Source organism: Delphinapterus leucas, chromosome 21 (genome assembly GCF_059928025.1).
Source record: "Delphinapterus leucas isolate spDelLeu-1000000601 "Yukka" chromosome 21, BTC_Dleu_Yukka2, whole genome shotgun sequence".
NCBI classification, from domain to species: Eukaryota; Metazoa; Chordata; class Mammalia; order Artiodactyla; family Monodontidae; genus Delphinapterus; species Delphinapterus leucas.
Window position 1 is genome coordinate 29,677,899 of NC_143149.1, and position 21,652 is coordinate 29,699,550.

The 21,652-nt window shown below is 43.6% G+C and overlaps 3 protein-coding genes across 3 annotated transcripts in view; 2 read left to right on the forward strand and 1 right to left on the reverse strand.

The window, feature by feature from the left end:
- The window catches only part of NSD3 (nuclear receptor binding SET domain protein 3), a 109,238-nt gene extending 109,115 nt beyond the window's left edge, over positions 1-123 (reverse strand). Inside the window, exon 1 of the mRNA XM_089903761.1 lies at positions 61-123. The gene's annotated coding sequence lies outside the window, so the exon portion shown is untranslated. The remainder of the gene's footprint in view (positions 1-60) is intronic.
- Positions 124-6,647: 6,524 nt separating this feature from the next.
- Positions 6,648-7,149, forward strand: LETM2 (leucine zipper and EF-hand containing transmembrane protein 2). Its single transcript, XM_089903553.1, is given in 1 exon segment — positions 6,648-7,149. A coding segment is annotated over 1 exon segment (384 nt). The 5' UTR covers positions 6,648-6,765.
- An 803-nt stretch (positions 7,150-7,952) lies between these two features.
- On the forward strand, positions 7,953-20,888 carry LOC111173522 (LETM1 domain-containing protein LETM2, mitochondrial). The gene is made up of 8 exons (XM_089903554.1): positions 7,953-8,099; positions 9,741-9,823; positions 12,402-12,537; positions 12,954-13,148; positions 14,755-14,874; positions 17,647-17,760; positions 20,167-20,259; positions 20,578-20,888. The coding sequence occupies exons 1-8, from the start codon at positions 7,995-7,997 to the stop codon at positions 20,686-20,688; spliced, it is 957 nt and encodes a 318-aa protein (XP_089759680.1). The 5' UTR covers positions 7,953-7,994; the 3' UTR covers positions 20,689-20,888.
- The last annotated feature ends 764 nt before the right edge of the window (positions 20,889-21,652 follow it).

Genomic DNA, 21,652 nt, shown 5'->3' on the forward strand with positions numbered 1-21,652 from the left:
TCTGTGCCACCCTGGTTGTCTCCCGCCCGACAGCTGTCACAGAGGAGCTCCCTGTCCCACCGGGCTCTGCGTGTGGCAGCGATTTCCGACCGGAGCCTTGGGGGACAGTCTCGAATGGCAGGCTCCTCGGACGCCTCCCTGGCAGGCCCCGGGCCCCACACGCCTGCTTCCTTCTCGCCCCGCGGGCCCGGGGGCTTGTGGGTAACAGGGGGAAGGAAAGCAGAGCCTTCCGCACCCCAACCCAGAGGGACCAGCGGGCTCCCCGCCCGTCACGTGCCGGGCCCTGCGCTGCTCGCGGCTAGACCTGCGCTTTGAGGGATGAGGGCGTTTGTCCCAGACAGAGCTCACGTACGCAAGAATGAGAGGACGAAGCGGGAGTCAAGATTCTCTGTAACCCTATATCCCTCCCCATCCTAGGAAATTTATGTGAAACAATAGAAGGTACCAGGTACGTGACACAGTAAACTCCTCTTGCAGGAGTGGGCCGATTTGGTGATATTTCCTGGGGCCTGGTGATAATGACTTAGAACGTCGTAGCACAGACATGAAAGTACAAAGGAAACACAGGCAGCGACCAGATGAGGAAACCAATACTCCGTTCTGAGAATAATAAAGTCATATCAGCACTAGACCTTAGACTCTCCATCGACGTTACAGTGCTGTATCTATTTGGTACCGTTACGGGCAATCCCTGCTACCTTTATCTTTAAATACCACTTAAACAGGAAATTAAAAGATTCCTACAGACCAATTATTTTCACGATTTCTAATTTTGCATTCGTTTAAAACACACACACACACACACAACCCTGTTAATAATGCTAAGGATGATATTCAGAATTAAGCATTCCCAGTACTGTTAATCATTAACTATTTCTAAATCTATGCTTGTGTGGTTCATATGCTTGTGGTACCAAAAGTTAAAGGAATCAATAAAAGCACAGTTTTGTTTTAAATGTCTTCTCCAAAGGGGGCCACACCACCTGAGCTTATTTCAAATGGTTGATTCCATCTCCTGGAAAGAGAGGTTAAATTGGTCTTTTTTTCTCCTTTCCTATGATCCTTTCTATCTTCATCCTTCTTTCCCACCTTCCTGTATTGACAAGAGTTTAAAATTAAACTTACGTGAAGTAAATGCATAGTCTCTTCCTGCATAACATACACATTGTTAATATTTGATTTGGAGCCGTACTTAGGGAAATGGCCATTAAAATAATAATTTACATTTTTAGCATCTAACATCTTATAAGGTTCAGAGCATGTTTTCAATTCTTCATAGAAAGTGAGCAAACAGTTCATTAAGAAAGCAATCTGGGACTTCCTTGGTGGTGTAGTGGTTAAGAATCCGCCTGCCAATGCAGAGGACACAGGTTTGAGCCCTGGCCAGGGAAGATCCCACATGCCGCGGAGCAACTAAGCCCATGTGCCACAACTACTGAGCCTGCGCGCCTAGAGCCCATGCTCTGCAACAAGAGAAGCCACCGCAATGAGAAGCCCATACATCACAACGAAGAGTAGCCCCTGCTCGTCACAACTAGAGAAAGCCTGCGTGCAGAAACAAGACCCAAAGCAGCCAAAAATAAATTTAAGAAAATTTACAATTTTTTTCTAAAAAGAGAGCAATCTAACACAATTCTCAGGACCAAGATTAGGGAGAAAAAAACATTTTTGTTTGTCTTCTGAAGATTATATTAAGAAACTCATTACATGATAAATCACTTATCCTGAAAGTCAAAAAAATCACCAGGCCTGATAAGAGAAGGCAGACATTGTTTTGAACCAATGGATTTCAATAAGAAAGATTCTTAAACCTTCCCTTTTTAAAATGGGATTGCTGACATATGGCCATGGTAGAAAATCTAGCTCATCTTTCAAATACTGGGCTTGGAATCGTTCATCTGGTTTATGAATACTTAATGATTTTCACTGTGCCTGGTTGTAAATGAATACAATGCATGAATAAGAATATTTCCCGGCATAAAATGTCTCCCAGGGAACTGAGAAGAATATTTTTGCATCTTTTATGATCTTTTGCAGAAAAGTACATGTACATGATAGTGCAGTGATTAATTTATGAAATTAATGTGAAAATTATACCTACCTAGCCTTTTAGAGTTCAAAATTTACCATCGGGAATTTTCAGGGAAGGAAAGGTAAAGAGACTTTATAAAGCTTTGTAGATTTTGTTCACTCTCGTAAACATAGAACTTGAAGTGAATCCTTTCGGTCTAAAGTTGGGTATCAGACACGCACAAAGGGCCCTCTAGTGGCCAAACTGAAAAGTTTTGCCTATGTAACAGTGGATCCATTTGGTTATTAGCTAAAAAATGCTTTGTGGATTAAAAGCAGTCTACATTTTTTTAAAAAATGAAAATTTATATACCGCCATCTTTTACTCTTACAAATGTGCAGCCCAGATGAGTAAGGTCTGTGGTCAGTCACATGTTAAGAGAAGTATTCTCCGTGTGAAAGCAATTCCTTCCTGTCGTGTTAAAGTAGAGCCACCAAAATTTTGTTTTCCTTCTAGAGCCAGATAAAATGGATGGGTAGAGATAACTGGGGATAGAGTACATTTTTAGATCTTTCACTTTCCCAAGATGGCTCAGTTCCCCATCCTAGGAACTGAAGTGCCCCCAAACCTGCAGTGCCAATGTCATTGCACAGCTACTATAATATACATTTTAAATGTTATTTGAGAAACACAAACTACTGAACATAACCAATATCTGTTAAGAGAACATTTATAAAGCAATTTTATTTAGTGGAATTCAGATTTCCATATGAAGATTTCATAGCATTCTAGTTTTTGGCCCTGGATATAGGAGAGGGGATGTTTTCCTCACCATTCCCGCCCTTTCTGCCACTCCCTCCCCTCACTGATTTCCCCGCCCGCAGTTGCGGAGTTGGAAGGTGGGGGAATATATCAGAGTGATGTAATTGGTGACTCCCAGATAGTCACCATGGCGACTATCAGGCATATTACGCGACTGGTAGGGTAAGAGCTTCTTTAATCCAGCTTCAAGGAAGGGTGTTTTTTTGGGGGTGGTGAATCCACAGCTACAGAGTGTGAACAGGCAGAAAAGCGTCAGTATTGAGCCCCCCAGCATAAACACTCCTTAAACTAAACCCAGTAGAGAAGTCATTTCGCCGGTGAGAACCAGACCTTGCGGTCCCCTGGGCTGCCATCGCGAGGGACGCCTTAGCGCCCCAGAATCTGAGAGCTCATTGGTGGGTGGTGTCGTCACTCAGAGTGACGTAATGGCTGAGGAAAGAGGTGGAGCCATAGAGAGTTGGCTTCTGGCCCTTCTAGCTGGGGGAGCTGTGGGAGGAGGGGAATTGGGAAGGCGCTGGAGGACTGAGGCAGCAGTTCCGGGGAGCCTGCCGTAGGAAGTAGGGGTGGGCGGGCCAAGTCCTCAGGCTGTTACTTGGTGGACCGCGCCTGCCTGTTTTCCTCCGGAGCCCGCTCCCTCCGCATCCTGCTCCTCCCATCAGCGCCCAGATTTCCAGACAGCTTCGAGGCCCCACCCCGCGCTCTCCTCAGCCCCTGACCTCAGCCCCCCGCCCGCACCCCAACTTTGGGGCTCAGCCTCCATCCCCCCTCTTTCCATGCTTGGCCTCCTCATTTCTTTTCCGTACCCTGTGTCCCGATTCTTCTCGCCTTCCTTCCATAAACTTGGGTCGCCAAGGCTCTTGGTCCTCGTGCCTGCAACACGCCCGCTCCAAAAAAAACCCAAAGACCCCGCCCCCCGCCCCGGGACCCCAGCACAGCAAACGCAGCCCAGCAACACACAACGCGCACAAAAGTCACCGGTTGGGGAGGCCGAGAGCGCGTTTTGCCACCGTGACGTCGAGAGCCTAAGGCAAGGGTAACGGGGGGAGCCTGGGGCCCGGGCGAGCGGGCGTGGCGGCGCATAAGCGCAGGCGGGGCTCGCCGCCTGGCTCCGCCCCGCTCGCCGCCCGGCCCCGCCCCTCCCCGGTCACGGCCGGGCGCTCCTGGGAAGTGGTTGCCCACAGTCCAGGCGGCGAGCGCCCGTGGCCCGAGAGCAGATTAACTGCCCGATCGGGTCTGGCCTTCCTCCAGCAGGGGGCCACACGCCCTTGGTCTGGGTGCAGATGTTCCGAAGTATTATTTGAATTCTTGCTCTAAATGTCAGGTCTGTGGTTGAGGTTTCCGTACCGGAGGGATTGCTACTCCTTTCCCAGCTTCAGGAAAGCAGAGTTGACACTGCGAGATAATAAGGCTCTTGCTGCCGTTGGCTGAAGAGCGCCGTAGGATGCAGAAAAATTTTGGTAAAGCTTAAAGGTTTAAAGCTCAGTTTGGGCTCTTTGGAGGGTCACGAGCATAGGAAACCCACTTGAATTACCTCCACTTGAATTATTAGTAGGTGCCATGCATATTTTCATTGCTGAATGAGTACTTTCAATCTTTAAATGTTGGCAGCAGCTTGTCCAAGTATGGAAAAAAGCTAATTGAAAACAAATCCAGAATATTTACTGTCTACCTGTAATTTTAGGCTACAAATAAGCTTGTCTTGATTTCTTAACTACTTGGCAACCGTTCAAGTAAATTACTCAGTACTGTTGACCAGAAATCAAAATGTCTTTGAAGACCATATCACCATCATGAACATCATCATATTCGAGATCATTTCTATTTGTTGGGATCTCAAATAACCATTCTCAAATCCAGGGCTAAGAAAATATTATTCGTGATTGTTGGAAATGCTCTTGAAGGAAATTTTACACCTTGAATAGAATATGCAAATTTTCTACCCTTGCAATAGTTAAAAACACTTAAATCCTGATATCTGTATAATTGATTTTTTTTCTTTTTCCTTTGGCTGCATTGGGTCTTCCTTGCTGCCTGGTGGCTTTCTATGGTTGCTGCGAGCCGGGGCTACTCTTTGTTGCAGTGTGCGGGCTTCTCATTGCAGTGGTTTCTCTTGTTGCGGAGCATGGGCTCTAGGCGCTTGGGCTTCAGTAGTTGTGGCACGCGGGCTCAGTAGTTGTGGTGCACGGTCTTAGCTATTCCGCGGCATGTGGGATCTTCCCGGACCAGGGCTCGAACCCGTGTCCCCTGCACTGGCAGGCGGATTCTTAACCACTGCACCACCAGGGAAGCCCTGATGTGTCTTTAAAGTACTGAATTGTTTACTTACTCCTTCTGTCTAGGTCCCTATGTTGACTTGTTGAGACAAACACAAATATGGCCTTCTACAGTTATAAAACAGTCTTAGCTATTGCCCGAGCAAGGTAAGCCTTGGAATTCCACCCCCCAATATTTATATAAACTTTATTTTTCTAGTTGGAAAAGATACATGTAAAAGGATAGGTTTAGTACAAAATTAAAGCTTTGTTGGTTTTAATTGTGTTGGTTTTTAGGAAGCTGACATTTTAATGTATTTAAACTTACCCCAGATTTTCTATATGCTTTAGAACTCAGGCTGAGTAATTTTGTAGAAGTGTGGGAACAGGTAAGATACAAGATGTAATGGCTTTAGAGTGACACCTCTGTAATGAGGCCCTTAGATGTAAAAAGGTGTAAAACGGCTGGTAAACAAGCCAATTCTAGGGTATATACCTGCCCCAGTAAGGTCTGTTATCACTTATTTGTTCCAAAGAATATTCACTGAGAACTTACTGCATGCCAGATATGTTGTATATTTTCCCTTTTGGCCATTCAAAAAGTGCTATACTTGGCATGCTTCAAAAATAGTCTGAAAGAATGGAAAAAGCCATCTCTTTGCCCAAAGAAGTCTCTTTGCCAGAAGTTGTCTTTGCCTAGATGGGTCTTATTTTTACTTTCAAACAATCTGATGCGTCAGTCTAGCTGAAGATTGTGAGTTGTCACAAAACTAGATTGTAGAGATCCCTGGCTGGGGAGCCCAATTCCTTTTTTTTTTTTTTTTTTTTTGAATTTTATTTATTTATTTATGCAGCAGGTTCTTATTAGTTATCTATTTTATACATATTAGTGTATATATGTCAATCCCAATCTCCCAATTCATCCCACCACCACCCACCCCCCGCCACTTTCCCCCCTTGGTGTCCATATGTTTGTTCTCTACATCTATGTCTCTATTTCTGCTCCGCAAACCGGTTCATCTGTATGCGGAGCCCAATTCTAACTCTTATTCCTAACATTCTTTAGGAATCTTAGGTGAAGGGCATTTCAGTAGTAAGTCCCTCTCATTTGAAGGAGTCCCTGGGCACTGCATAGACAAAGCAGTATTGTGTGATTGGTTTATCCCCACAGGGACCATGAAATGTCTCATTCAAACAATATATATATCATCAGTAGACTAGCTAAAGACACAAGTGTTCCACCTGTTTTATGAAAATAGAGACAAAACTTTCAAACATAACCCAGGGTAAAAGAATGTTTGCTTTTTAAATCAATAGTCACAGAGTTTCTAACTTGTAATACGGCAATTATTCTTAGGAATTAACTTATTAATATTTCTCTTAGAGTATATCATTCACCCATAAAGCACACTATCCTTCACCTGGGCTAAACAGTTATATTTCATTCATTCATGAACATAATCTACTTTTAAAATGCAGGCTTAAAAATGATTGTTCTATTTTTACCAGATAAAATATCTATTTCTTTAATTTTTTGTCTTGTAATAGTATGTGCTCAACTCAGAGGATGTTGTTCTTTATTCCAGATTCCCTAGCCATTGTGTCCATCCCACCAGCTCTTCTCACTCCCCATCATTTGCATTTCTTCACTTACCAGATTCCCATTTATATAAAACATATATGAAGAACTATGGCAGCAAGAAGTACTCCTAGCCTACTCAGACAGGCCATAAAGTACTTCACTTAAGGACTAGAGTAATACAAAAGCTGCACACATCTGCTTACTGGCTGCAGGAGGTCCCGGGTAAACCTCAGCTGGAGCAAACCACAAAGAAGCCACAGGTGCCAAGCCCTCAGCCAACAGAAGAAACTGGAGTGAAGATTAAGGAAGAAAAGCGATCTTATAGGCAGATAATTATGGATGAACTTAAATATTATCACAATGGATTCTATTTGCTTTGGATTGACACCAAAGTTGCTGCCAGAATGGTTTGGAGGCTGTTGCATGGACAGGTGCTGACCAGACGAGAGGGATGAAGGGTAGGGCAAGAGTCATATTTGTGAAAGAAAATGGAAAGTTAAAATGAACTATTTGGAACCAACTTTTTTTTTTTTTGGCGATATGCGGGCCTGTCACTGTTGTGGCCTCTCCCGTTGCAGAGCACAGGCTCCGGACGTGCAGGCCCAGCGGCCATGGCTCACGGGCCCAGTCGCTCTGCGTCATGTGGGATCTTCCCGGACCAGGGCACGAACCCGCATCCCCTGCATTGGCAGGTGGACCCCCAACCACTGCGCCACCAGGGAAGCCCTGGAACCAACTTTTAAGTTCCACTTCAAGTTCATCTTAAAAATCCCAGAGTAGGAATAGTAACTCATGGTGAGAATCAGAATTTCTTACTTGTCTGCAACTGACTTGCTGTACAACTTTAGGCAGCGTTCCTAAAATTTGTGTATATTTGTCCATGGAATGGTTATAATTGTGTTTTCTAATTTCTCCAAGGGGTTGAGAGGCTTCAAGTTTGATCTGTGCATCTGGAGTAGAAACTGCTGTTAATATATTAAGTATACGCATTTGAAAAAGCAATTTTAACAGATACCATGTTATTAAAGTACAGACCCCTAACTTAGATAAAAGCTCAGAGACACCAATAACATGTTTTGATTGTCATAGATTTCATTGAAGATATCCCATAAATATTACTTCAGAGCTATGGTACAGAGGAAAATCCGGCCTTTCCATTTTATAAACGGCTGCAGAAAATCCGTCTTGGGTTTTTTTAACACTTTAAGAACCAAGGCAGGCTTTTGTTTTTGTTTTTGGCGTGTCCTAAAATAATGACTATTTGCATATGCATTTGATTCTTTAGCTGTTGAGAACGTGTGCTGATTTATTCCGCCTGGTTCCATTTATGGTGTTCATCATTGTTCCCTTCATGGAATCCTTATTGCCAGCGTTTCTGAAACTCTTCCCAGAGATGTTGCCATCATCTTTGAAAGTGAATCCAAAAAGGTATGTAGGATTTTAAACTTTTTAAAAAATTAATAGATTTTGTTTTTTAGAGCAGTTTTTAGGTTTACAGAAAAATTGAGCAGAAAGTACAGAGGGTCCCCACATATCTCCCTCCCCTTGTTATTTCCCCCATTATTAGCATCTTGCATTCGTGTGGTACACTTGGTACAATCGAAGGACCAGTATCTATACATCAGTATTAATTAAATCTCATACTTTACATTAGGGTCCACTCTTTGTGTCGTATAGTTCAATGGGTTTTGAAAAAAAAATAATGTCATGTATCCGCTATCACAGTATCATACAGAATAGTTTCCCTGCCCTAAAAATCCCCTGTGCTCCACCTTTTAGTCCCTCTTCCCTCTTCCCCTAACCCGGGGCAATCACTGATCTTTTTACTCTATAGTTCTGCTTTTTCCAAAATGTCATGTAGTTGGAATCGTACAGTGTGTAACTTTCTCAGACTGCCTTCTTTCACTTAGAAGATGCATTTAAGGTTCCTCCATGTCTTTTCCTGGCTCATTTCTTTCTGTCAATGCATAACATTCCATCGTACGGATGTACCACCATTTATCCATTCATCTATTTGAAAGACATCTTAGTTGCTTCCAGTTTTTGGCAATTATCAATAAAGCTGTTGTAAATACTCATGTGCAGGTTTTTGTGTGGACACAGGCTCTCAATTCATCTGGATAAATACCTAGGAGAGCAAATTGTTGGATTGTATGGTAAGGCTATGTTTAGTTTCAAGAGAAATAGACAAACTGTCTTCTAAAGTAGCTGTACCATTTTGCATTCCCACCAGCAAGCAATGAAAGTTCCTGTGGCTTCCTCAGCATTTAGTGCTGTCGGTGCTTTGACTATTAGCTATTCTAATTGGTGTGTAGTGGTATCTCATTGTTATTTTAATTTGCAATTCTCTAATAACACATGACATTGAGCATCTTTTCACATGCTTATTTGCCATCTGTGTATCTTCTTTGGGGAGGTGTCTGTTCAAATCTTTCGCCCACTTTTCAATCGGGGTGTTTTCTTTTTGTTGAGTTTTAAGGGTTCTTAGTATATTTTGGGTACAAGTTCTTTATCAGATATGTGTTTTGCACATATTTTCTCCCAGTCTTAACTGTGTCTTTTTCAGAGCAAATCTTTTTAATTTTAATGAAGTACAACTCATCAATTTTTTTCTTTCTTGGATCATGCTTTTGGTGTTGTATCTAAAAACTCACTGCCAAACCCAAGGTCACCTATATTTTCTCCTGTGTTTTCTTCTAGGAGTTTTATAGTTTTGAGTTTTACATTTTGAATTAATTTTGTGACAGGTGTAACATGAGTGTCAAGCTCTTTTTTTTTTTTTTTTGGCCTGTGGATATCCAGTTTTTCTAGCATCATTTGCTGAAAAAAACTATCCCTTCTCCACTCAATTTTAACTTTTTACCATGAAAAAATAAAGAAAACAAAAATCACCTGTTACTGCAGTGACTAGTTGAACAGTACGCATGATTTATTCAGCCAAACAGACCATTTAGTGCTTGTGAGTAGTCCCTGGGAAGAGGGTGTCCTTCTTTGATGGTCACTGTGAAGGTGAAGCGCTGGACCACCGAGGCAGCCCCTGCATCCTCTCCATCTGTGCCACTCTCCCAGACAGATGGATGAAGGCGTGGACACAACACTAGCAGAGGACAGAGAGGGCAACTTTGAAAGCAGACCAGGAAATGTTTCACGGAAGAGGTGACCATGGACCTGAGACTTTAAGAGTAGTAGAATTTTACCACACTGTTTGAAAGGCACTCTGGATAGAAGGAATAGCACTTAAGATGGCTTAACAGTGTAAAAGAGTATGCCATTCAGAGACCACTGACTGATTCTTTGTGGTTGGAGCAGGGAGTACAAGGGGATGGGTGGGAGAAAATGAGACAAACGTGATGTGTTGGGGTCAGGTTGGAAAGCATCTACCACCCTAAGGAATTCAGAATTTGACAGTGGTGAGTAATGGAAGGTGTATGTAAGCAGGGGGTGAGAAAAACAGTAATCTCTATTTTAGATCAATCTAAATAATCTAATTAACCATGATTAGAGTTGTATTTTAGAAAAACAAGTTGCTGGCAGGAAGGATTAAAGAGGGCAGAGCCAAGTGAGGAAAACCAGCCGGAATGTTTTTGCAGCAGCACAAGAAAGAGATGAAAAAGCCAGAATTATGAAAGTTGCATCAGGAGTGAAAACTTGAAGATAGATTTGAGGGACTTCCCTGGTGGCCTAGTGGGTAAGACTCTGCGCTCCCAATGCAGGGGGCCTGAGTTCTATCCCTGGTCAGAGAACTAGGTCCCACATGCATGCTGCAATGAAGATCCCGAGTGCCGCAACGAAGACCGGGCGCAGCCAAAGTAAATAAATAAAATATAATAATAACAGTAAATAAAATAACATTTCTTAAAAAAAGAAGAAGATAGGGCTTCCCTGGTGGCGCAGTGGTTGAGAGTCCACCTGCCGATGCAGGGGACACGGGTTTGTGCCCCGGTCTGGGAGGATCCCACATGCCGCGGAGCGGCTGGGCCCGTGAGCCATGGCCGCTGGGCCTGCACATCCGGAGCCTGTGCTCCGCAACGGGAGAGGCCCACGTACCGCAAAAAAAAAAAAAAAGAAGATAGATTTGAGACAGATTTAAGGGGTAGAATCAAATTGCAATATTTAACTGCCTGGCAGTGGTTTAGTTTACTTACATTTAAAGTAAACAGGATCTAGAATTAATACCATAGGATTCCAAGGAAGGCATTAGTGAATGCAGGAAGATGGGGGGAATGAGGAAGTGATTTATCTAAATATTCCTCTTTCCTCAGCACTACTCATTCCCCAGACATACATATATACACATCATGGCCACAGTTTTAGAAAATACTGTCTTCTTTTCTTTGTTCCATGAACAGAAGGGGAGCACGAGAGTGAGCGTGATTGTGCTAGCTTTCTACTCACACCAGGTCACAGGATCATGCGCTTCTCTTTCATGGTACTTATCTGGTATGCTTTCACATTAATTTGTGGAATTACTGGATTATCATTAGTCAATAATGGTTGTCTCTCCCATTAGACTAGAAGTTCCATGAGGGAAGGGATTCTTATTTGTTTTTGCTCACTTTATCCCAGCACCTAGCACACAGTGGATGCTCAATAAATAAATGGATGGATGGATACAGATGAATGAAATGGGTGGCTAAATGGGTTTTAATGATAGTATTGCCATTGTGTAATTTTGGGGGGCTGATTCTTTTAAGATCTTTCTAAAAAAATCAATGATTGCTGTGATTGGCTGGTCATTAGAATCTCTTGGGCAACTTAAGGGGGAAATGTATATATATATATATATATATATAAAATATATATATGTGTGTGTGTATATATATATACTATACTATACACACACACACACACACACACACATATTCCTGTTCCTCTCTACTCACCCTGATCATGGTTATTTTTTTTTATTTTATTTTTTTTGGTACACGGATCTCTCACTGTTGTGGCCTCTCCCGTCCGGAGCACAGGCTCCAGATGCGCAGGCTCAGCGGCTGTGGCTCACAGGCCCAGCCGCTCCGCGGCATGTGGGATCTTCCTGGACCGGGGCACGAACCTGTGTGCCCTGCCTCGGCAGGCGGACTCTCAACCACTGCGCCACCAGGGAAGCCCCATGGTTATTTTGAAAATACTACCACACTGCATCTGTGATAATGAATGAGGATGTAGAAATACTGGTCAACATAGTGTCTTAAGAGTATACATTTAATTCTCTTTTATATAGTGCTTTGTTCATATCTGTTATAGCACTTAACTCATTGTCTTATAATTGATTCTTTTTGTTTTCTTCTTAACCTGTAAGCTACTTTAGCTTAGAGTTAATTTCCTAGTTTTCTTTAGTTTGTGGCCCAAGCAAAATCTGGGGCCACTCACACTAGGGGTTGACTTGACCAACGGCCTAGATGGCTTGCACCAGGTTAAGAGACAGTATGCATCTGTTCTAAATAGTGACAAAGGCTTCCATTGAGGGGACATTTTGGGTCTATCAAATACTTATGATCATTGTATCAATGAAAAATAAAAGGTAAGATTAAGGAGACAAGCTGCAAATCAAGGCTACTTTTTAATTTGCTCTGGTTATCACAAAGCGCCTTCAGTTAGGTCTGAAAATAATATTCATACGTGAAATAGGGATGACCGACAACAAAGCCACAGTTATTTTTCTCTCATCTTTATCTACCAAGTTGTAATCACGAAGAATTAACTTTGATTAACTTTTTCCTCTTCTATTATGAAGGAAGAAAAAGAAAATGGCGGCAAAGTTGGAACTAGCAAAATTCCTTCAAGAAACGATTGCAGAAATGGCAAGGAGGAACAGGGCGCAGCTGGAGGATACCTCCACCCAGTTCGCATCCTACATCAAACAGATGTCAGTCTTTTATATAAAACCGGACAACATATCATCATGGAGCTTCCAACTTGTTTATAATCTCTGAATTTGCAAATATCTAAGTTACAGAGATATAATATTGCAAACATTTATGGGAGTTTGCAGAAAAACCTATCTTAAAGCCATCAATGTGTTGAAGATGTTGATAACTTCTTGGAAAGAACAGTAGAGTGAGACTCAGACTTCTGAACTGCTCCTAATTTTTCAGTTGATTTAGGCTGACTTCCGACAGACTTTTCATTTCTTAACTCCTCTTTGTAACACAGGGCACGCTTCCACTTCCAGACAGAAGACACAATCCATAAATGCTTCGGCGTCTTTCAAATAGTCTACAGGGAAGATTCAGTTAAGTAGGAAGCACGTTTTAATCAGCCCCTTCGTCCCACTACCTAGGTCCAGACAGGCCACAAGCCCAGCACAAAGGAGATAGTTCGCTTTTCCAAACTCTTTGAGGATGAGCTGACCTTGGAGCACCTCGATCGATCTCAGCTGGTGGCCCTTTGCAAACTTCCGGAACTGCAGTTCTTTGGAACCAACAACCTGCTCTGCCTCCAGCTCCTGACGAAGCTGAAATCTATGAGAGTAGATGATGAAGCGAGAGCTGAACTACAGCTGTAGGGTATTAGCCCGGCCTTGGGGACTGTCTTAGGGTGGCTTTGTGACAAAGTGCAGTGTCTTCTGTTAGGTCTGCTCAGGGGCTGGTTCTGGAAGAATGAGTGGTTTAAACCAGGGGGTCCCCAACCCCCGGGCCATGGACCAGAACCGGCCTGTGGCTTGTTAGGAACTGGGGCCGCACAGCAGGAGGTAAGCGGCGGGTGAGAGAGCAAAGCTGCGTCTGCCGCCCCCCCATCGCTCTCATGATCATCTGAACCATCCCCCTCGTCACCCGGCCACCCCCGTCTCGGTGGACAAGTCGTCTTCCACGAAACCGGTCCCTGGTGCCAAAGAGGTTGGGGACCACGGGTTTAAACAACCGCTGACAACCTGAACCTTGATTACTCACTTTAGGAGTTGTCTGTCGTATTCTTTAGAAGGCCCTTGTAAGCAGTTAGTAGTTTGGATGTCTTAGCTGGTACTAATCTAAAGCAGTTAGGGTCTGCTGGGAAGGAACAGCAACCCAGTAGATCCCTGAGAACAGTAGATTCCACTGCCAAGGACAGCGCGCGACTCCCTGTACCTCCCCTCTGCTTCTCCCCACACAGCTGGGTGAGCCCGCCTGGTACGAAGGGGTGACAAAGGATAATGCAGGGAGGGAAGGCAGGACCTCGACATCTTCTGGAAGAAAAAGGCACCATTTGGACTATAGCTACTAATTAGAGTCCTTAAAAAGTGGGAAGAGGGGCTTCCCTGGTGGCGCAGTGGTTGAGAGTCCGCCTGCCGAAGCAGGGGACACGGGTTCGTGCCCCGGTCCGGGAAGATCCCACGTGCCGCGGAGCGGCTGGGCCCGTGAGCCATGGCCGCTGAGCCTGCGCGTCCGGAGCCTGTGCTCCGCAGCGGGAGAGGCCACAACAGTGAGAGGCCCGCGTACCGCAAAAAAAAAAAAAAGTGGGAAGAATGTTTCTTGAATCTGAATCAGTTGCTTTAAAAGCATTCTGCCTGAGGGAGCAGAGCTCCCAGAACTGAGAAGGCAGGATCCCATCGGCCCCATTTAGATGTTTAGGGGTTGATTTTAGAACTTTGGAATAAACAATACCGGTCCCAGAAGTACCACAGTTTGGGGTCATACCAAGCAGAAACTGTGTTAAGTTGTTTACTGAGGGAGTTTTGCAGACCAGGGAGCTGGGGCCGTTCCTGGGGTCGGGGAGGACCACCACCCAGACGTGCAACAAATGGTCCATTGAAAGCTTTTGAAGTGGAATATTTTTCTATGAGTCTTAAAGCTGCCGCGAAAGGGAAGTGGAGGAGAGCTGTCACAACCAGGCGAAAGGCAACGCAAGAGGGGAAAGAATTACCTTGGGGACAGGCAGTTGAGGAGTTCTGTCAACTTCTCTGATATTATTAATACCTGTTGGCGGGATTCCCTTCATGTCAACCACTGCACCTCCCGAGGTCACCTTGCTTTATTAATTGCCTGGCTTTTGCAGCAGTCAGCGTGGGGGACAAAGTGGGAAAGTGACAGATTCTGCGTTTCCCCCGATTTGTTGGAATTAGGTAAAATTGGAACCAAAGGATCCAATACCGTTCCTTACGTTTGTTTCAGGTAATTGCCAAGGAAGGGGTGAGTGCTCTGAGCCTGTCAGAGCTGCAAGCGGCCTGCAGGGCCCGGGGGATGCGCTCACTGGGTCTCACTGAGGAGCAGCTGAAGCAGCAGCTCACAGAGGCAAGTAGCAGCTTTACTGGACCCTCTTCCCCGGAACTCTCTCCCCTGCCATCTGCAGACCTCGTTTTGTGATTTGTGCTTTGCCATCTTACCTAATTTGCCTTGTTTAGTTGAGCCGTTGGCAGCTGAAGAAGCTGGATTTATTTTTTTTTAATTAATTAATTTATTTTTGACTGTGTTGGGTCTTCGTTGTAGTGTGAGGGCTTCTCATTGCAGTGGCTTCTCTTGTTGCGGAGCATGGGCTCTAGGCGCGAGGGCTTCAGTACTTGTGGCACGTGGGCTCAGTAGTCGCGGCTCGCGGGCTCTAGAGCGCAGGCTCAGCAGTTGTGATGCACGGGCTTAGGTGCTCCGTGGCATGTGGGATCTTCCCGGACCAGGGCTCGAACCCGTGTCCCCTGCACTGGCAGGCGGATTCTTAACCACTGCGCCACCAGGGAAGCCCTGGATTTATTTTTGACAGAGACGTGGTAGGTACTCTATTAAAGAGTTCTCTATTGCTGCTAACACACCACCACAAATGTAGGGGCTCAAAGCAGCACCCATTATAGGCTCATGGTTCTGCAGGTCAGAAGTGCAGGCTGTTTTCCTTTCTGGAGGCTGTGTGGGAGACTCCACTTCCAAGCTCATTCAGTTTGTTGGCTGAATTTAGTTCCTTGCAGCTGTGGAGTGAGGTCCCTGTTTCCTCACTGGCTCCCAACCCCAGGCTACTCTCAGCCCCGGAGGCCCCTCCACCTGCGTGAACTTCTCACATGACGTCTAGCAGCAGATTTAAGGTCTCACGTGATTAGGTAAGACCTACCAGGATAATCTTCCTATTTTAAGGTCAACTGACTTGGGACTTGAATTATATCTGCAAAATCCCTTCATGGCAGCACCTAGATTAGCGTTTAATTGAATAACTGGGAGAAGGTGTGGGTACACGAGGGACTGGAAATCTTGGGACCATCTTCGAATTGTACTTCCTCTGGGTATTGTAAGGGCCTGGGCAAAAGCTCTGATAGAAGGCCTGTCATCCGTGTGAATCCATCTGGAGCCACCTTGCCGGTGGCTCAGCTGGGGCTGCTTTCCCAGTTTGTGCCCCAAACCAGGGTCAAGTGTTAGCTTTGTAACAGATTTCCCCTCAGATAACATAGTCTCCCTCAAATAAGAGATTTTAACTGAGTGTCAATGCTTTACAACAAAGGAATAACTCCTATTATAATCCTCATTCCCGTAACTGTATAAAGTACTATGGAGTGTACACAAATTATCTGGGAATAGGAGCCACTGTTGTGACTTTGAACCCCGTCAGGTAGCTATTTCCTCTTCCATTTTGGACCTGCTCTGGTTGGAAGGTGAGCATGTTATCAAGGGGTATTTAAACATCATTTATTTCCTGAACATAGAGTATTAAGTGACTTCATACTGTCAAACTGCTTTCTTGAAAGGATGTATCATTTTACAATGCACTTCAAGGGGGTGAGAATACTAATCCAACCATACAATATTCAGCACTCTGTATTGTAATTCCAAAAATCCTATGCTAGGATACGGCTGACATTTCACAGAAAGGAAAAGCTAAAAATGGTAAACATAGGAAACATCTTAACTTCAGAAAAAGATAAATTAAAACTATATAATTTGGGAATTCCCTGGTGGTCCAGTGGTTAGGACTCCACACTTTCACTGCTGAGGGCCAGGGTTTAATCCCTAGTCGGGGAACTAAGATCCCACAAGCCACATGGTGCAGTCAAAAACAAACAAACAAACATACAAAAAACTATGAGACTCCACATTCACCTGTTACGTTGGGAAAGGTCAGAGTCTGGTGACACACCGAGTTGGAGAGGATGTGAGGAGAGAGGCACTCATGCATTGCTGGTAAAATCCTCCATGGATGTTTGGCAATAGCTTTCAAATTTTAAAAATGCATTTACTTTGCCCTAGAAATTTCACTTCTAGGAATTTATCCTATATTCTTGCACATGTGCAAAATGGTATATCTACAAGGTTATCTATTGCAGCACCATTTATGATAGCAAAAGATGGAAAACCGTAGAATAATCAAATTATGGCATTTCCGTACAATGGATTCCTTTACAGACGTTTAAAAAGAAGGCAGCTCTACATCATCTGGTATGAATCAGTTTCCAAGATATTTCAGAAAGCAAAGGACAAAACAGTGTGTATATGTCACACTTGATGTAAAGATAAACATAAAAATATCTATTTTATATGCACAGAATATCTCTGGAATATTGTATCAGGAACTGGTATCAGTGGTTGCTTCCAGGGAGGGAAATAGGGTAGCTAGAGAATAGGGTAGAAGGCAGGCTTATTTTTATTGATTAGATTTTATTTACCTTTTGAATTTTTTCTCTTGTGCGTGTATTATATCTGTCTATATACACATACATATACATACATACATTTAAAGTTTGGCCATTTGGTACTTGAAAACTTACATCTCATTCTAATGTTAATTTCTTTGGTTATGAATGAGGCTGATGTATTCTTTCACATTATCGACTTCATACTGAAGAGAAGATACTTAGCTACTTTGATCCACAACTGGTTTGAGAGTTTAACTGAACCTCCCTCTCAGACTCCGAAAGCGAGAGGCTGCAGGGCCCAAGCACTGGTGCAGAAGCCAGGAGACATGTCCCTGTCCTTGTTCTGCCCTTAGTACTCAGCGTGCGCCTGGGGGCTGTAAAACCAGGGAAGAGTAGATGACCGTGGGTCCAGCTCTCACGTCCTGTGATTGTCATGTTTCATCCTCCCCCCATTCTCCAGTGGCAGGAACTCCACCTGAAGGAGAATGTCCCTCCTTCTCTTTTGCTTCTGTCCCGAACCTTCTACCTGATAGATGTGAAGCCAAAGCCAACTGAGATACCACTCAGTGGGGAGGTAAGTCCTGGGTCGGTGGGGAACCTGGACCCCAGGACTGGGGCCTCTCCGCAAACCTCCATTTCCCGTTACAGTCAGAGTAGGCATTTCTTTTTTTCTTTTTTTTTTTTTGCAGTACGTGGGCCCCTCACTGTTGTGGCCTCTCCCATTGCAGAGCATAGGCTCAGCGAGGCTCAGCATGTGGGATCTTCCCTGACCGGGGCACGAACCCATGTCCCCTGCATCGGCAGGCAGACTCTCAACACCTGCGCCACTGGGGAAGCCCGAGTAGGCATTTCTTTTGGCGTATCTTGGAATTTGGCCCAAGTGGCTTTAAAAATCTTTAAGAAATGAAAATCGCTCAAACCACCTCTAGCCATGTAGCTGTTACTATCTTTAGGAGTCTTATTTGATTTAGGAGTCTCATTAGGAGTCCAGTTTATTCTTTCTCCTTAAGTATCTAGTCTTTTTAGTGGTTTTTTTTTTTTTCCCACCATTCTTTCTCCTTTGAGACTGAATGGTTCCTGTTCTTTCATGTCTATTTCATTTGTCCAGATTCCTATTAATTTTTTTAAGGTTTTTTTTTTGATGTGGACCATTTTTAAAATCTTTATTGAATTTGTTACAATATTGTTTCTGTTTTATGTTTTGTTTTTTTGGCTGCGAGGCATGTGGGATCTTAGCTCCCCGACCAGGGATTGAACCTGCAGCCCCCTTCACTGGAAGGGGGAGTCTTAACCACTGGACCACCAGGGAAGTCCCCAGATTTCTGTTACTTTTTAAGCAGTGAATGGCCAATCTAGAATATAAACAGTTCTTTTTGTCTTCCTTCAACTCTTTTCCTTAATCATTTTTTTATTGCCTTGAACTCAGCAGCCTTTTTTTCTCCTGGTGTTTTACTGAAGAACCCAGGACTGGCCCAATCACTAGAGCATCTTGCTCTGGGTCCATCAGAAAGGGCCTCTCGCTTCCCCACTTTGTGGCTTCATGTCTGACTCAGAACATGCATCAATGATAGAAGATGCTACACATGTGACTGAGCAGATTGAACTAAGTACTTTGGAGTGAGGACCAATCATTTTAAATCTTAGTTATGCTATTGACTCCTTGGGCAAGCCAACAAAAATGATACAACGTCTAGCATGAAAAATGTATTTCAGTAGTTTTGGACCTGATTCATAAATGTGACTTCTGAAAGGGAAGTGAGATGAGGGTCTTGGAAGAGGTAGGGCCTAATCATATTTCAGTATGCTTTGGATGTGCTCAAGTGATACCTGAAGAATAAAACTAACGCTTAAGGATCCTAATCGTCAATAAAGCTTGTGGAGGACAGCCAAAAAAATAATAATAATAATGTACTTCAGGAAACACCATCTTACTTTCCCTTTCCATATTTCCAGAGACTAATCTGGATTTGGGCTTTGTCCAGAAGGATTCTAGGGAGACTAGGAGCAATTCTGGAACATAAACCATGTTCTAATAGGCTGCTGGGTTCTTACATTTTCTCTGAAACAGACCAGCTATTTGTCATTTTTAGACTGCCCTTCAGTGGCAAAGAAATTTTGGAGTAGCAAAATGTCTTAGAGCTAAACTTGAGTTTCAGAATTATTCTAGAGGGGCATAAACTCTTGATCCAGATGTTGCTTTCTGGAATGGTTAATAAAGACCTAAGAAGTAAGGACAAGCTCCTAGGCATTTTATTGTTGTTGTTTTTTTAAATCCATGCTTTTAAACTTCTCCATATATACAAAATGAAAACAAGTAGCATACTAGGTTCAGTAGAGAACTGAGAGACATCAAACTGAATATACTATAGTTTTGGATATACGTAGCCCCTTTCCCTCCAAAGTACATGAAGAAATTACTTACTTCCAAAGAGCAGTGATATATTTACTTTTCAAATCTAATTAATGTAATTGTTGAAGACAGATTAGCTAGCTCTTCTAAAATACTACTCCCTCCCTCCATTTTCCTGGTGTTGCAGGGGCATCTATTAGGCAGCACCTACCATTTGAATAGGTCAGACAAGTTTATCACTTATTATTAGACACCATATAAAGATGTCACTTTTGACTAAGTTATATCAATGCTATTAGAAACTGATGGGTAAATGAGAAATGGCAACTTTTGTGTTTTTTTTTTTTTTGAGAGAACAGGATCAGAATTGGCAAATCAGTAGCTTGTTAATAACAGAGGATTTTAAGTATCAGAATCTAATTAGAGTGCAACTAGGGTGCTCAAAACTCAAAAGATAAATAATACTAAGTTGCTATTTCAGGGACATGTACTTCAATATGTTACTCATAAAGGAAGTCAGGGATTTAGTGGAAAGCAAATTGTGCTGGAAAGTACCGACTACTGTAGAAGTGCTTCTGAGTTTCAGGAAGAACAGAAGGCTTAGCTTATATAAAACATTTCTCTCCCTAGGCTCCCAAGATGGATATTCCCGTGGGATCACCCACTTCCTCTGAATCTAAAGAGAACATGGCGGGTTTAGCACTTCAACTGAAGGGAACTAAGGTTAGACAATTACTTTTCATTTGCTTAAGTAAAAATAACAAGAAGTTCATTTCTCTATTTTTCACCGCCTGAATGAAACTGAATTTCAATACAGTGGTGTTCTTTAATATGGATTTTTTTTTTGGTACTGCTTGATCTGTTTCTAAGAAAGTTCAACATCTGGCTATATGTACTTAGGTTCCAGATTTTGCTTGTTGAGTCCAGTGCCAGATGTGAAGTAGCTGTTTCAAGCTCCTGGCAGCCATGGCAGGGTGACTGTAGACCCAATATACCTTTTGCTGTAAGTCAGTAACCCAACTCTCAGCTCTGATGTTTAAGGATGAAAAACTAATACAGCTGCCGCCAGCTACATCATCACTTACACCATCAAAGCCTATTTCATTATGTAAAGGATCCATCACTTCTGCTAAAGAAGCTGTAAGTTTCTAAAAAAAGAAAACCCTTTCCCTCTAGTTACTTTTAAGGGCAGTGAGAATCTAGAATTATAACTGTTGCAAAACACCGCACCCTGTCTCCGTCTTCCAAACAGGAAGCTGGAGGCTGAACTTTAGTCATCTTTATAACCACTATATTTTTTAAAAACTCCATGACCCAGGGCTTCCCTGGTGGCGCAGTGGTTGAGGGTCCGCCTGCCGATGCGGGGTGCGCGGGTTCATGGCCTGGTCCGGGAGGATACCGCGTGCCGTGGAGCGGCTGGGCCCGTGGGCCATGGCTGCTGGGCCTGTGCATCCGGGGCCTGTGCTCCACGACGGGAGAGGCCAAGGCAGTGAGAGGCCCGCGTACCGCCAAAAAAAGAAAACAAAAAAACCCCCATGACCCAAAAGTGAAAGAAAGAAAAAAAAAAAAAAATCAACAAACGCAATCGTGGATCAGACCTAACCATGTTAAGTCTAGAAGCTAATTACAATATAGGCAGATTCTTATTTTCTGTTGCACCAGATGGAAATAGTTCCCATATGTTGTGTATTTCGCACAGGCTTCAGATGTCAGGAAATACTAGCAGGAAAGCAATTTAAATCTGAGAAGTGCATGTAAATAAGAAATTACTTAACTATCCACTTTTCCCATTTGGGGGCGAGAGCAGAAAGCCTGCTGCCCTGAACAGCAGGGGGTCACGGGAGAGTTGAGTTATGGAGTGGCTTTGCTGACTCCTGAGAACCAAGGAGAGAACCAATGAACTCCCAGATGTTTAGGCCTTGTTTGCATGTCTTCTTTCTCACTGTGACCAGTCCCTAAAATCCTTATGTTTTGTACCCCGACACTCCAGTCAGAATCACAAGATAACCCAGAACAGCAAGGCTAATTCGAATGGAGCATAAGGACTCATGGAGGATGGAGCGCCCTCTCTCTGGCTTCCTGCCCTCAGCAATGGCATCCGTAAAGGACAGCCCAG